Source organism: Astyanax mexicanus, chromosome 21 (assembly GCF_023375975.1).
Source record: "Astyanax mexicanus isolate ESR-SI-001 chromosome 21, AstMex3_surface, whole genome shotgun sequence".
NCBI classification, from domain to species: Eukaryota; Metazoa; Chordata; class Actinopteri; order Characiformes; family Acestrorhamphidae; genus Astyanax; species Astyanax mexicanus.
Window position 1 is genome coordinate 38,852,739 of NC_064428.1, and position 13,819 is coordinate 38,866,557.

The window sequence follows — 13,819 nt, forward strand, 5'->3', positions numbered from 1 at the left end:
TACTGTATTAATATATATATATATATATATATATATATATATATATATATATATATATATATATATATATGTGTGTGTTTGTGTGTGTGTGTGTGTGTGTGTGTGTGTGTATGTGTGTGTGCAGTGGTGTGTTTGTATTGTTTTATTTTTTGTATGATTTTATCTTTAAGTAGAAAGCTTTATTGTTTGTTGTTGTGCAGGCTGATGATGTCACTTCCTCTGGTGTTTCTGCTGATGGTTGTTGGTGAGTCAGAAGATTCTACTGTAACTCCATCAATGAAACATCTCACTTTATCTCCCTCACTGTTCTCTTTCATCATGACTATAGTTATTCACTGCTGAACTGATCATTAAACTGTTCTGGACTAGAACTAGACTCTCTCTAGAACTCCAGGAACCTCAGAGCTCTTCTCTCTTTATGTTTTTCTCTCAGAATCAGATCAGTGTTGTTCTGTAGCTGCTGGAGTTTCTGACTGTCTGATAATCTCCAGCCTCAGTAATCAGATCTTTACTGCATCTTATGTTTCAGGAGCTTCTGGAGCAGAGTGGAGTATGAACTACATCCAGCAGGAAATATGTGCTTTAAATGGATCTACAGTGTTTATGAACGGCTCTTTTACACATCCAGAACATCTTACAGTGAATAAGTCATTTTGGGTCATAGACCCAGTTAAGGGTGTGGATCCACCTGATCTGAGTACAGTTTCAAGTTTCTCAGGCAGGGTTGAGTATTTTGATGATAAAAATAATAATTTCGCCCTCAAACTGAGAAACGTAATGAAGAAGGATGAACATGAGTACTGCTTCAGAGTCTTAACAGATGTAGAAGGTCAGAAATGGATGAGAACTCCTGGAATAAAACTCAGAGTTACAGGTAAGTTAAAGCAGAGCTTCTCAATGTTTTTCTTGTTCTAACAAATCACTTTCCTGATCTGATGGTTTTTCACTATCTCAGAGCTCCTTGTAGAATCTCCTGGAGAAGTAACAGAAATAGAATCAGCAGTTCTGACGTGTAAAACCACCTGCAGTCTGACTGATCCAACATTCATCTGGTACAAAGATGGACGTCCTTTAACCACAGAGACAATCCAGAAGAATCAGCAGCTCCACCTGCAGACAGTCAGCAGTGAGGATGCAGGCAGTTATAGCTGTGCTGTAAGAGGATCTGAACATCTCCCCTCTACTGCTCAAACTCTCAGAGTCAGACGTGAGTAAAGTTCTCATTCTTCTCTAAACTCTGGGAATGGTTGAACCACACAGTGATATTAGAGATTAGCAAGAAATGCTAAATTCAAATCTGTCTCTAGATCCTCCAAAGAACGTCTCAGTGTCCATCAGTCCCTCTGGTGGAATAGTGGAGGGAAGTTCAGTGACTCTGAACTGCAGCAGTGATGGAGACCCACCTGTGGAGAACTACACCTGGTTTAAAGGATCACCATCAGTAGGAACAGGAGGACCCTACAGCATTCCCAACATTAGCTCTGAGGACAGTGGAGAATACACATGCCAGAGTCGTAATGAACTCGGAGACAAAAACTCCACTGCTGTCTCTTTAAATGTTCTGTGTACGTTGATGACGTGTTAATATTCTCCATTAGATGATTTTCCTCACAACTCACTTTTCTCCACATGACCAATTTCCTTCTTACCTGTTGCTCCAGATCCTCCAAAGAGCGTCTCAGTGTCCATCAGTCCCTCTGGTGGAATAGTGGAGGGAAGTTCAGTGACTCTGACCTGCAGCAGTGATGGATACCCACCTGTGGAGAATTACACCTGGTTTAAGGGATCATCATCAGTAGGAACAGGAGGAACCTACAGCATTCCCAACATCATCTCTGAGGACAGTGGAGAATACACATGCCAGAGTCATAATGAACTTGGAAAGAGAAGATCCACTGCTGTCTCTTTAAATGTTCTGTGTATGTTTATGATGTTTTATTATATTTTATTTGGTCCATTTCCTGAAACTTTAAATTCTCAAAAATCTTGTTTTGTCTTCTGTAGATCCTCCAAAGAGCATCTCAGTGTCCATCAGTCCCTCTGGTGGAATAGTGGAGGGAAGTTCAGTGAATCTAACCTGCAGCAGTGATGGAGACCCACCTGTGGAGAACTACACCTGGTTTAAAGAAGGTGGAGACTCACCTGTAGGATCTGGACAGAGTTTCAGCATTATCAACATCACTGCTGATCACACTGGACTGTACTACTGTGAAGCTCAGAATGCAGTTGGAGTTCAGAATGGATCTGTGATGATTGGTGTTCAGAGTAGGTGGTGAATAATAATGTAAATAGTTCCAGTATTTAAATAAAGACTCAGTAAAGTGATGGAAATGATCTTCTTCCCTCAGAAAATCAGATCAGATCTGCAGTTTGGATCACAGTGGGAGGAGGAGGAGGATTTCTTCTTCTTCTTCTCTTTATTTTGGTCTTAATCTTCATCTCCAGGTCAGTAGAATTTAGTAGAACATGGTAGAACTTCATTTGGTTTATAGCATTGTGTTAAACACTGTAAGTGTTCTGTTGTTTCAGGATGAAGAAGAGAGATGCTGGATCTGATCAGGATGGATCAGATCAGGTAAAATATCCAGCAGAACACAATCCATCATATTTCAGTGATGTTTCTATTCAGTCTTCAGTAAATAAGATGTTTAGTATCTTTATAATGAATGATCTTCTTCAGGATGACGTCCAGTACGCCACCGTTACTCACAGCAGATCCAGACCTGTAGAGACTGCAGGTGATGCTTCCTCTGGAGCTCCTGATCATGATGATGATGTTCAGTACGCTACAGTCAGGACTGGTAGAAAACCTGATGTTGTGATCAGATCTGACCAGCAGGAGGAGCTTCAGTACACCAGTGTTACATTCCACCACCGTCACGCTGATGCTGCTGCTACTGGGTGAGTTTCATATTTAACACTGGTTAAATTTACTTTGTAGAATCTTCAGAAAGAAAAATAAACTTTAAAATCTTTATAAAAATACAACATTCTCAGCTCTAATGCACTTTCACCAATACTTTGGAAAAATATACATATATACAATGTAAATAGTTGATTCTTTCAAAAACCTATATTTACTACTTATAATAAGTAAAATATACCATTTTATTTCCATTGTTTTATAGGTCACAGAAAGTGGATGAGGCTTCAGTCATCTATGACAGAATCAAATAGAGGTTTATGATGGGAGAGAGAGATTGTGAGGCTATGAGAGAATTTAGGTAATAAGATTTTATTGAATTTATTATGCAAACAAAATATAGCTTATTTGTTGCTGCTTCATTCATTTTACACATTTATTTAATGTGCCATATTTTTAGAAATTATATTTTCAGTATTCACTGTTGTGATTTTCTTGGTCATATCATGTAATTTGTTTATGTCATGTTTATAAGCGTATTCTGAAAGCAGTTTGATGTTATGGTTCATATTATTTTCATTTTTCCATGCAGTTTATTATAAACACATTATTTTTACTTACTTCATTCGGTTTTATTGGTTAATTTCTAGTTTAGTTCCTTAATATATGTGCATTTATAAATTGTTACAAAAAGTTAATTGACAGATCTCTACAAGGTTGGTGGACCTTTAACAGATTTGAACCTCAGGTTTATTGAGTTTTTGATATAAATGGAGAAACTGTTTGATTTTAAATTTTCAGTGGAGTCCTAAAGGGTTCTATGTTGGGGACTATAGAACTGATGTTGTGTATATTTCATATACTATTACTTTTGATTGTCAGTATATACTGAACACTGTTATAATGAAATGTTTCTTTAATTTGATTTTTATTGTGATTACAGTTGTGAAACTCTTATGTAGGAAAAATAATATTGCAAATATAATGTTATAAAAGTCTGAATGCTAATAAAAAGTCTTAAATATGATAATCATGCTGGTGATGGTTATTCTTTAGTGTTGTTACCCATGTCAGCCCGTAGGGGGCAGAGTTGTTTTAAAAAGTTTAAAAAGGAAAAGTTAAAGCTGGAGTTTCCCATTTTACCAGTTATATTATTGCAGAAGATTTGACCCGTTCACAGGGTAAAATAGTCTACATTTGCCTGCATTGCTTCTCCAAACAGATGTTTTTTATTGCAGCCACAAGACTTATTTCCAAATTGCATAATGATCTTTGAGAAGCCCCTTTGAAATCTTTTGATACTGTTTACCAATTATAATAGCAGTTCTAACTATAAGATATATGGCTTGTAAACCACATTACAAACTGATATTATTGCTATTTATTGGAATTTTCAGAAATATTTGTGTTATTTTGTGCAAAATGTTTGATATAATTTCAAGATATGCTCTACAATGTCATCCATCTCATGCATATCCTTTTTAAAGTGTGAGGATTTTAGTCCCTTTTTGTTGTAACCTTGAGAAGACTTCGCATAAATGTAACAGATATTTTTTTTCAAATCTGTTAAGAAATCTACAATCTATGTAGGCAAAATTCACTTTCCACTCAGGTCTTCCACAACACATTTCAATCAGTTGTTAGGAGAAACCTGTAGCATTGTTTAAACCCAATGGGAGACGGTTGAATTCAAAAAGCCCAAAACAGGTAATTGACCAGGTATTCAGGCGAGTCTCAGTGTCTTAAACTACAGAAGTCAACATAAATTTAATTTTAACAGTTTTCTTAGGAACCAGTACAATATAGTTGAGCCAAGGTAAGAGGAAAGCTTTTAAAATGCTCTACTTCAGCATTTCATCGATTACCTGGGAAATCAATTTCTTCTTTTCCAGTGATACCATAGAGAAGCACTTGTCAAATGAACCACAACCAAAGAATTCTGCCATTCCATGACTTTCAATTCTAAACTTTGTGGCCTCACTTACACCCCCACCCTTAAAAACATAAAAATACATAAAAGAAAGAAAAGACTCTGACTTTGGTGCATTGCTATTTTAATGGTGCAGCTACCTGGATGTGTCCAACAAACGCTTCTCAGCAGCTGGCGCTCCAGCAGCTCATTTACGGGAACAGCAATGTTATTTTATTTACTATTCTGTTTATTGTTGATGTAAAATTTGGGTTTGTGCTGCTGTGTTGCAAAGATAGCAATGAACGTCTGACTGTTGGAATCTGTCTAGGTTGTATTCAGTCAGTGGAGCTCCTATGTTTTCTGTTACCAAGATAAACAAGCAAAACTCCAGAAATGTACCTGAACACACCCCATTTCCAGACCACCACACCCATCAGGTGTAAGTATAAGATGTAAGGGGTGTAAGATAGCTATGAGCATCACATTATACCTTGCACAGGATGTAAGATAGGGATCATAGAGTTTATATTGTGTAGCTTCAGCATTGTATCATTCTTTTCTGGAAATGTGTGGAAGGTTGGGTCCTCAGAAAGGTCATGAATGAGGACAAATTTCAGGGGTCTGAATTTCGGGTCTAAAAGCTCTTTTTTGGAAAAGAATCTGTAACTCTGTTAGAAATGGAATTGAGAATCAGCTGTGTTTTAAGTGCAGAGACAGAGACGAAGTCTAGGATTTGATATTTATCGAGTTATAGATGAAAATAAAGAGAATTAAAGAGTTAATTCAGACAGAAAGATCAGAGTGGGAGAGGAGAAGAACACTGGAGATGATAGAAGATTTCTAATGCAGTGAAACACAGCTTATACGTGATTGAATTATTGTATTTTTATCATGATTTTTAATTTTCTTTGAATTAAAAAGTTATATTTGTTTTATTTTTTTACTTTTATAACTATTTTATAACTATAAATATCCATTTCTTCATAAATGGGTTTGATCTTTGCTGCTATTAAATATAAAAATCTCTCAGCTTCACAGATCACTGTATTAAAGCCTCTAATTTCACACAGCAGACTAAACAGCGCCCCCTGCTCTCAGTTCCCAAACTGCAGACAGAATCATCACCCCTCACTACTGCTTAAAGACACAGTAACCATAACAATAACAGCAGAATTATCACTTTAATGATCATCAGGATTGGTGGAGACATTCATAAAGTAATCATTATTAATATTTAATTATGTATTAAATTATGAGTTTATATCTTCTGAATCCAGAGAGCTGATGGTAAGAAGGAGATGAGTTTCTGCTGCTGCTGCTGGGGTTTATTTCAGAGCTAAAGAGGAAATGACATCATTTACTGGCCGTCAGCTGAACTGTGAGGAGGCCCATCTTCTAAAGTGAGAATATGCAAATGTGTGAAGATCTGGAGGCTGATAGAGATCTGTGTTCAGGTCAGGGTCAGCTAAACTGTTGGTTACTCAAGTAAACAGTTGCAACCAAGCAGCAGCCCACAAACACAGTCAAAAGAGTCAAGAGTTAAGAGGCTTTTATTATCATTACATCTGAGTACAGGTACACAGTGTAGTAAAATTACATTCGTCCGGAACCATGGTGCAACATGGAACATCAAACAATAGAAAAACAAAGTGGGAGAGTAATGTAAATAAACCTATAACATTACAATAAATAAAATAAATACAGCAGGAGTCTGACTGCCTGGTGATGAAGCTGTTGCAGAGTCTGGTAGTGAAGGCTCTGTGTGTTGAGGAGTCTGACAGCCTGGTGGAAGAAGCAGTTGCAGAGTTTGGTAGTGGAGGCTCTGTGTGTTGAGGAGTCTGAGTGCCTGGTGGATGACCAGCTTCTCAAAGCACTTCATGATGATAGGAGTAAGTGCAATGGGACGGTAGTCACTGAGGCGGACACTCGAGACTTCTTTTGCACAGGGACGATGGTGGTCGTCTTGAAGCATGTCGGCACGGCCACAGTGCTCAGAGAGATGTTGAACATGTCCATGAGAACATCCATGAGTTGGTCTGCACATCCTCTGAGCACTCTGCCAGTCTGTCTGGTCCTGGGGCTTTCCGTGGGTTGACTCTGAGTAGAATTCTCCGCACATCAGCTGAGGACAGGCACAGTACCTGGTCGTTTTGAGGAGGTGTGGTCTTTCTTGCTCTCGTGTAGAATGCCTTGGCCGCACTTGTGCATCCAGGCCTGTCTGTAGCAGTAGATTCACATGTGTTAAAAGTAGTTTGTGTGGTTTCTGATCAGTACCAGTAGTGGTAGAGGGTTATGATTGGTGATTGGGCTGAAATCTCTAGAATATTTACTTTACCTTTTCTACTCTGTGTTTAAATGTGTTCCCTTATAATAATCCCTTATATATTTATTATATATCCTTAAAACACAAATACTGTACATGTTACCCTTTAATTGCAGTAATAAGTAAAAAGTTGTTTAACTGAATTGAGTTAAACTAGTTTGCAGAGCACTACTAACTCATTACTGTGTGCATTTCTTCGACAGTTCTGTAAACAGGAAGTAGTTACAGTATTGTATGTATATGAATGCAGAACCAGAAAAAAACCACAAGCTTTATCAGCTTTAACCTCGGATCTGTTTCTTCAGTCTTCACTCGCTGTTCTCACACTGCAGACGACGCTCAGTTCAGAGAGGTAAAAACAGCTCAATTTCTGTAATCTTTATTTATTTATATTTAAAATTTTACTGAACTGTAAAACTGTAGAAAATCAATCATAAAAGTAGCCTGTGAACAACAGATTGTGCTCAAACATTCCTATTTATAGTTTAATACTGGATGAGATGGATCAGTATTGATTGTAATGCAAAAATGATTTCTATAATTTGATGTACTCTCTCTATATATACATATGTGTACAGTGGTGTTTTAGTATGGTTGTTGGTGAGTCAGGAGATCCTACTGTAACTCCATCACTGAAACATCTGACTTTATCTCCCTCACTGTTCTCTTTCATCATGACTGTAGTGATTCACTGCTGAACTGATCATTAAACTGTTCTGGACTAGAACTAGACTCTCTCTAGAACTCCAGGAACCTCAGAGCTCTTCTCTCTTTGTGTTTTCTCTCAGAATCAGATATGAATCAGCCCAATAGCATTCTTAGTGCCCATGGTGGTGCACTTTTTGGCATGGGTGCCAAATTTGGCACAACACCTGTTTTTCACACTTTTGTAGCTTAAACATTTTTAAAGTGCCCATGGGGGTGTATTTTTGGCAGGGGTGCAAAATTTTGGCATAAAATCTGCTTTTCACACTTTTATAGCTTAATAACATTTTTAGAGCCCATGGGGGTGCACTTTTTGGCGTATTTGCCACATTTGGCACAGCACCTCTTTTTCAAAATTTTGCAGCCCGATAGTCTTTTTAGTGCCCATGGGGGTGCACTTTTTGGCAGGAGTGACAAAATTGAACAACACCTGTTTTTTCACACTTTTGTGGCTTAAACATTTTTAAAGTGCCCATGGGGGTGTATTTTTTGGCAGGGGTGCAAAAGTTTGGCATAACATCTGCTTTTCACACTTTTGTAGCTTAATATTATTTTTTAGGGCCCATGGGGTGCACTTTTTGGCATGGATGCCAAATTTGGCACAACACCTCTTTTTAAAATTTTGCAGCCCGATAGTGTTTTTAGTGCTCATGTGGGTGCACTTTTTGGCATGGATGTCAAATTTGGCACAACACATCTTTTTCACACTTTTCTAGCCCAATAGCATTTTAGTGACCATGGTGGTGCACTTTTAAGCATGGGTGTCAAATTTAGCACAAAACCTGTTTTTTACACTTTTGCAGCCCCATAGCATTTTAGTGTCCATTGGTTGCACTTTTTGGCAGGGGTGCCAATTTTGGCACTGCTTATAACTTAAAAAATAAAATAATACAATATTTTTGGCGTTTTCTAATCAAACAGGTACATCATTAAATTGATTTGTTTTTGTTTTTTTGGAAGGATGATGTGGGTATTGACAGGACTGAGGCTCAAGAGGCTACAAATAGAGGGCCTACCTTACATCCTGTGCAAGACATGTCGTGATTTCATTGCTATCTCACACCCTGACAACTTAGTATATGTGTGTGTCAAATATTTCACATTTGCCTTGAATTAAATATACTATTAAAGCCAAAAATCCCTCAGCTTCACAGATCACTGTGTTAAAGCCACTAATTTCACACAGCAGACTAAACAGCGCCCCCCTGCTCTCATTTCCCAAACAATAACAACAATTATCACTTTAATGATCATCAGGATTGGTGGAGATGTTCATAAAGTAATCATTATTAATATTTAATTATGTATTAAATTATGAGTTTATATCTTCTGAATCCAGAGCGCTGATGGTAAGAAGGAGATGAGTTTCTGCTGCTGGGGTTTATTTCAGAGCTAAAGAGGAAATGACATCATTTACTGGCTGTCAGCTGAACTGTGAGGAGGCCCATCTTCTAAAGTGAGAATATGCAAATGTGTGAAGATCTGGAGGCTGATAGAGATCTGTGTTCAGGTCAGGGTCAGCTCAACTGTTGGTTACTCAAGTAAACAGTTGCAACCAAGCAGCAGCCCACAAACACAGTCAAAAGAGTCAAGAGTTAAGAGGCTTTTATTATCATTACATCTGAGTACAGGTACACAGTGTAGTAAAATTACATTCGTCCGGAACCATGGTGCAACATGGACCATCAAACAATAGAAAAACAAAGTGCGAGAGTAATGTAAATAAACCTATAGCATTACAATAAATAAAATAAATACAGCAGGAGTCTGACTGTCTGTTGATGAAGCTGTTGCAGAGTCTGGTAGTGAAGGCTCTGTGTGTTGAGGAGTCTGACTGCCTTGTGGAAGAAGCTGTTGCAGAGTCTGGTAGTGGAGGCTCTGTGTGTTGAGGAGTCTGACTGCCTGGTGGAAGAAGCTGTTGCAGAGTCTGGTAGTGGAGGCTCTGTGTGTTGAGGAGTCTGACTGCCTGGTGGAAGAAGCTGTTGCAGAGTCTGGTAGTGGAGGCTCTATGTGTTAAGGAGTCTGCCTGGTGGAAGAAGCTGTTGCAGAGTCTGGTAGTGGGGGCTCTGTATGTTGAGGAGTCTGACGGCCTGGTGGAAGAAGCTGTTGCAGAGTCTGGTAGTGCAGGCTCTGTATGTTGAGGAGTCTGACTGCCTGGTGGATGAAGCTGTTGCAGAGTCTAGAAGTGGAGGCTCGGATGCTGCTATATCTTCTGCTGGATGGCATCAGATTGAAGATGCTGGTGGCTTTGCGGATGCAGCTCTCCTAAAGTCAACAACCATCTCTTTGGTTTTATTCACGTTCAGAGAGAGGTTTTTGGTTCTGCACCAGTCCGTCAGTCACTGCACCTCCTCTCTGTATGCTGACTCATCGTTCTTGCTGATGAGGCCAACTACAGTTGTGTCATCAGTGAACTTGATGATGTGGTTTGAGCTGTACTTTGCAGTACAGTCATGAGTCAGCAGAGTGAACAGCAGTGGACTGAGTGCAGTAGAGATGGCATTGTCTGTTGATCTATTTGCACGATATGCAAACTGCAGAGGGTCCAGTGAGGAGGGGAGATGGTTTTTGATGTGCCTCATGACCAGCTTCTCAAAACACTTCATGATGATTGGAGTAAGTGCGATGGGACAGTAGTCATTGAGGCAGGACACTCGAGACTTCTTTGGCACTTGTGCATCCAGGCTAGTCTTGAAGCACGTTGGAAGGTCTGCAGTACTCAGAGAACTGTTGAAAATGTTCATGAGAACATCTGCAAGCTGTTGTGCACATCCTTTCCATGGGTTGACAGTGGTGGCACAGTACCTGGTCGTTTTGAGGAGGTGTGGTCTTCCTTGCTCTCGTGTAGAATGCCTTGTCGGCACTTGTGCATCCAGGCTGGTCTGTAGCAGTAGATTCAGGTGTGTTACAAGTAGTTTGTGTGGTTTGTGATCAGTATCAGTAGTGTTAGAGGGTTATGATTGGTGATTGGGGAAGAGCTGAAATCTCTAGGATATTTACTTTACCTTTTCTACTCTGTGTTTCAATGTGTTCCCTTATAATAATCCTTTATATATTTATTATATAGTCTTAAAAGACAAGTACTGAACATGTTACCCTTTAATTGCAGTAATAAGTAAAAAGTTATTGGACTGAATTGAGTTAAATTAGTTTGCATAGCACTACTATCTTATTACTGTGTGCATGTCTTTGACAGTTCTGTAAACAGGAAGTAGTTACAGTATTATTTAAATGAATGCAGGACCGAAATAAACCACAAGCTATATCAGCTTTAACTTCAGCGCTGTTTCTTCAGTCTTCACTCGCTTTTCTCCTGCTGCAGACGACACTCAGTTCAGAGAGGTAAAAACAGCTCAATTTCTGTAATTTTTATTTATTTATAGCAATATTTAAAAGTCTGAACTATAAAACTGTAGAAAATCAATCATAAAAGTTGCCTTTGAGGTAAATGTGCTAGATCATTCCTATTTCTAATTCAATACTGGTTGAGATGGATCAGTATTGATTGTAATGCAAAAATGATTTCTATCATTTGATGTACTCTCTCTATACTGTATTAATATAAATATATATATATATGTGTGTGTGTGTGTGTGTGTGTGTGTGTGTGTGTGTGTGTATGTGTGTGCAGTGGTGTGTTTGTATTGTTTTATTTTTTGTATGATTTTATCTTTAAGTATAAAGCTTTATTGTTTGATGTTGTGCAGGCTGATGATGTCACTTCCTCTGGTGTTTCTGCTGATGGTTGTTGGTGAGTCAGAAGATCCTACTGTAACTCCATCACTGAAACATCTCACTTTATCTCCCTCACTGTTCTCTTTCATCATGACTGTAGTGAGTCACTGCTGAACTGATCATTAAACTGTTCTGGACTAGAACTAGACTCTCTCTAGAACTCCAGGAACCTCAGAGCTCTTCTCTCTTTATGTTTTTTCTCAGAATCAGATCAGTGTTGTTCAGTAGCTGCTGGAGTTTCTGTCTGATAATCTCCAGCCTCAGTAATCAGATCTTTACTGCATCTTATGTTTCAGGAGCTTCTGGAGCAGAGTGGAGTAGCAATTACATCCAGCAGGAAATATGTGCTTTAAATGGATCTACAGTGTTTATGAATGGAAGTTTTACACATCCAGAACATCTTACAGTGAATAAGTCATTTTGGGTCATAGACCCAGTTAAGGGTGTTGATCCACCTGATCTGAGTACAGTTTCAAGTTTCTCAGGCAGGGTTGAGTATTTAGTTGATAAAATAAATCATTTCGCCCTCAAACTGAGTAACGTAATGAAGAAGGATGAACATGAGTACTGCTTCAGAGTCTTAACAGATGTAGAAGATCAGAAATGGATGGGAACACCTGGAATAAAACTCAGAGTTACAGGTAAGTTAAAGCAGAGCTTCTCAATGTTTTTCTTGTTGTAAAACATCAATTTCCTGATGATTCTCAAATGATCTCAGAGCTCCATGTAGAATCTCCTGGAGAAGTAACAGAAGGAGAATCAGCAGTTCTGACGTGTAAAACCACCTGCAGTCTGACTGATCCAACATTCATCTGGTACAAAGATGGACGTCCTTTAACCACAGAGATGATCCAGAAGAATCAGCAGCTCCACCTGCAGACAGTCAGCAGTGAGGATGCAGGCAGTTATAGCTGTGCTGTAAGAGGATCTGAACATCTCCCCTCTACTGCTCAAACTCTCAGAGTCAGACGTGAGTAAAGTTCTCATTCTTCTCTAAACTCTGGGAATGGTTGAACCACACAGTGATATTAGAGATTAGCAAGAAACGCTAAAGTCAGATCTGTCTCTAGATCCTCCAAAGAGCGTCTCAGTGTCCATCAGTCCCTCTGGTGGAATAGTGGAGGGAAGTTCAGTGACTCTGACCTGCAGCAGTGATGGAGTCCCACCTGTGGAGAACTACACCTGGTTTAAAGAAGGTGGAGACTCACCTGTAGGATCTGGACAGAGTTTCAGCATCATCAGCATCACTGCTGATCACACTGGACTGTACTACTGTGAAGCTCAGAATACAGTTGGAGTTCAGAATGGATCTGTGATGATTGATGTTCAGAGTAGGTGGTGAATAATAATGTAAATAGTTCCAGTATTTAAATAAAGACTCAGTAAAGTGATGGAAATGATCTTCTTCCCTCAGAAAATCAGATCAGATCTGCAGTTTGGATCACAGTGGGAGGAGGAGGAGGATTTCTTCTTCTTCTCTTTCTGATGATCTTGTTCTTCATCTACAGGTCAGTACAGTTTAGCTCTAAGTCTCCTCATTCAGAAAGTTCTGTTATGTAAAGGTTTGGTTTTGTGTTCCTTCATCACAGGATGAAGAAAAGAGCTGCTGGATCTGAAGTTACTGGATCAAATCAGGTAAATTTATCTTATTAATCACTGATAAGCACATGTAATTATGAGGTTCACCAGGAGGTGGCAGTAATTTCCTTTAGATCAAATCAACACATCTAATGTAACTCAATAAAACATGATTAATTAATCTCCTTCATGATCTGGATCAGATGTGATGGAACAGGTTATGCTGGAGAAGCTGCAGTTCAGTGGATCCAGAACCAGAATTAAAACACTGCTTTAGAAAATCACTGTAATGCTGTAATTCCACACTGTGTCCTGTAGGGGGCAGTAGGTGTCTCTGTAGGGTTTATGGGATATAAGTGAGAAAAGGTGAGGGTGCTGTCCAAGGTGCTGATCTAAGAGCTGAACCTGTATCAGAACTTCTGATTACAGAACATGATCTTTTTCATAAATATTAGAAATTGATCTATTTTTTTAATATTTGAGAAATATTCTGTATGGATATTGAGTTTAGACTTCGAGAAGCTTCTAGAACTATGAGATCTATCAGGAAGTTTCTAGAACTGTCCAGAATGGTGTAGAACTTTCTAGAACTTTATGGTACTGAATAACCAATCATTTCATACGATGTTCTGATGAGGAAGTGAACTTGTGTATAGAGCTATAGTTCATTTAGATCATTAATTTAGGCATCATCAATTCCAGC

The 13,819-nt window shown here is 38.8% G+C and overlaps 2 protein-coding genes across 2 annotated transcripts; both read left to right on the forward strand.

Annotated features, from left to right (window-relative positions):
• Positions 1 to 552: 552 nt before the first annotated feature.
• Positions 553 to 3,177, forward strand: LOC125785615 (B-cell receptor CD22-like). The gene is made up of 6 exons (XM_049469528.1): positions 553 to 874; positions 956 to 1,207; positions 2,005 to 2,272; positions 2,530 to 2,575; positions 2,681 to 2,901; positions 3,129 to 3,177. The coding sequence occupies exons 1-6, from the start codon at positions 553 to 555 to the stop codon at positions 3,175 to 3,177; spliced, it is 1,158 nt and encodes a 385-aa protein (XP_049325485.1).
• A 3,549-nt stretch (positions 3,178 to 6,726) lies between these two features.
• On the forward strand, positions 6,727 to 13,132 carry LOC125785616 (B-cell receptor CD22-like). The gene is made up of 5 exons (XM_049469529.1): positions 6,727 to 6,805; positions 11,835 to 12,179; positions 12,257 to 12,508; positions 12,609 to 12,869; positions 13,128 to 13,132. The coding sequence occupies exons 1-5, from the start codon at positions 6,727 to 6,729 to the stop codon at positions 13,130 to 13,132; spliced, it is 942 nt and encodes a 313-aa protein (XP_049325486.1).
• The last annotated feature ends 687 nt before the right edge of the window (positions 13,133 to 13,819 follow it).

Excerpts from the sequence above, each read along its gene's own strand:
- LOC125785615 (XM_049469528.1), top strand. The coding sequence starts at position 553 with ATGAACTACATCCAGCAGGAAATATGTGCTTTAAATGGATCTACAGTG. Across the intron at positions 2,273-2,529 it reads ATTGGTGTTCAGAGTAGGTG|GATGAAGAAGAGAGATGCTG; the intron begins GTGAATAATAAT and ends CTGTTGTTTCAG. Across the intron at positions 2,902-3,128 it reads GCTGATGCTGCTGCTACTGG|GTCACAGAAAGTGGATGAGG; the intron begins GTGAGTTTCATA and ends ATTGTTTTATAG.
- LOC125785616 (XM_049469529.1), top strand. The coding sequence starts at position 6,727 with ATGGTGGTCGTCTTGAAGCATGTCGGCACGGCCACAGTGCTCAGAGAG. Across the intron at positions 6,806-11,834 it reads GTCCATGAGAACATCCATGA|GAGCTTCTGGAGCAGAGTGG; the intron begins GTTGGTCTGCAC and ends CTTATGTTTCAG. Across the intron at positions 12,509-12,608 it reads TCAAACTCTCAGAGTCAGAC|ATCCTCCAAAGAGCGTCTCA; the intron begins GTGAGTAAAGTT and ends ATCTGTCTCTAG.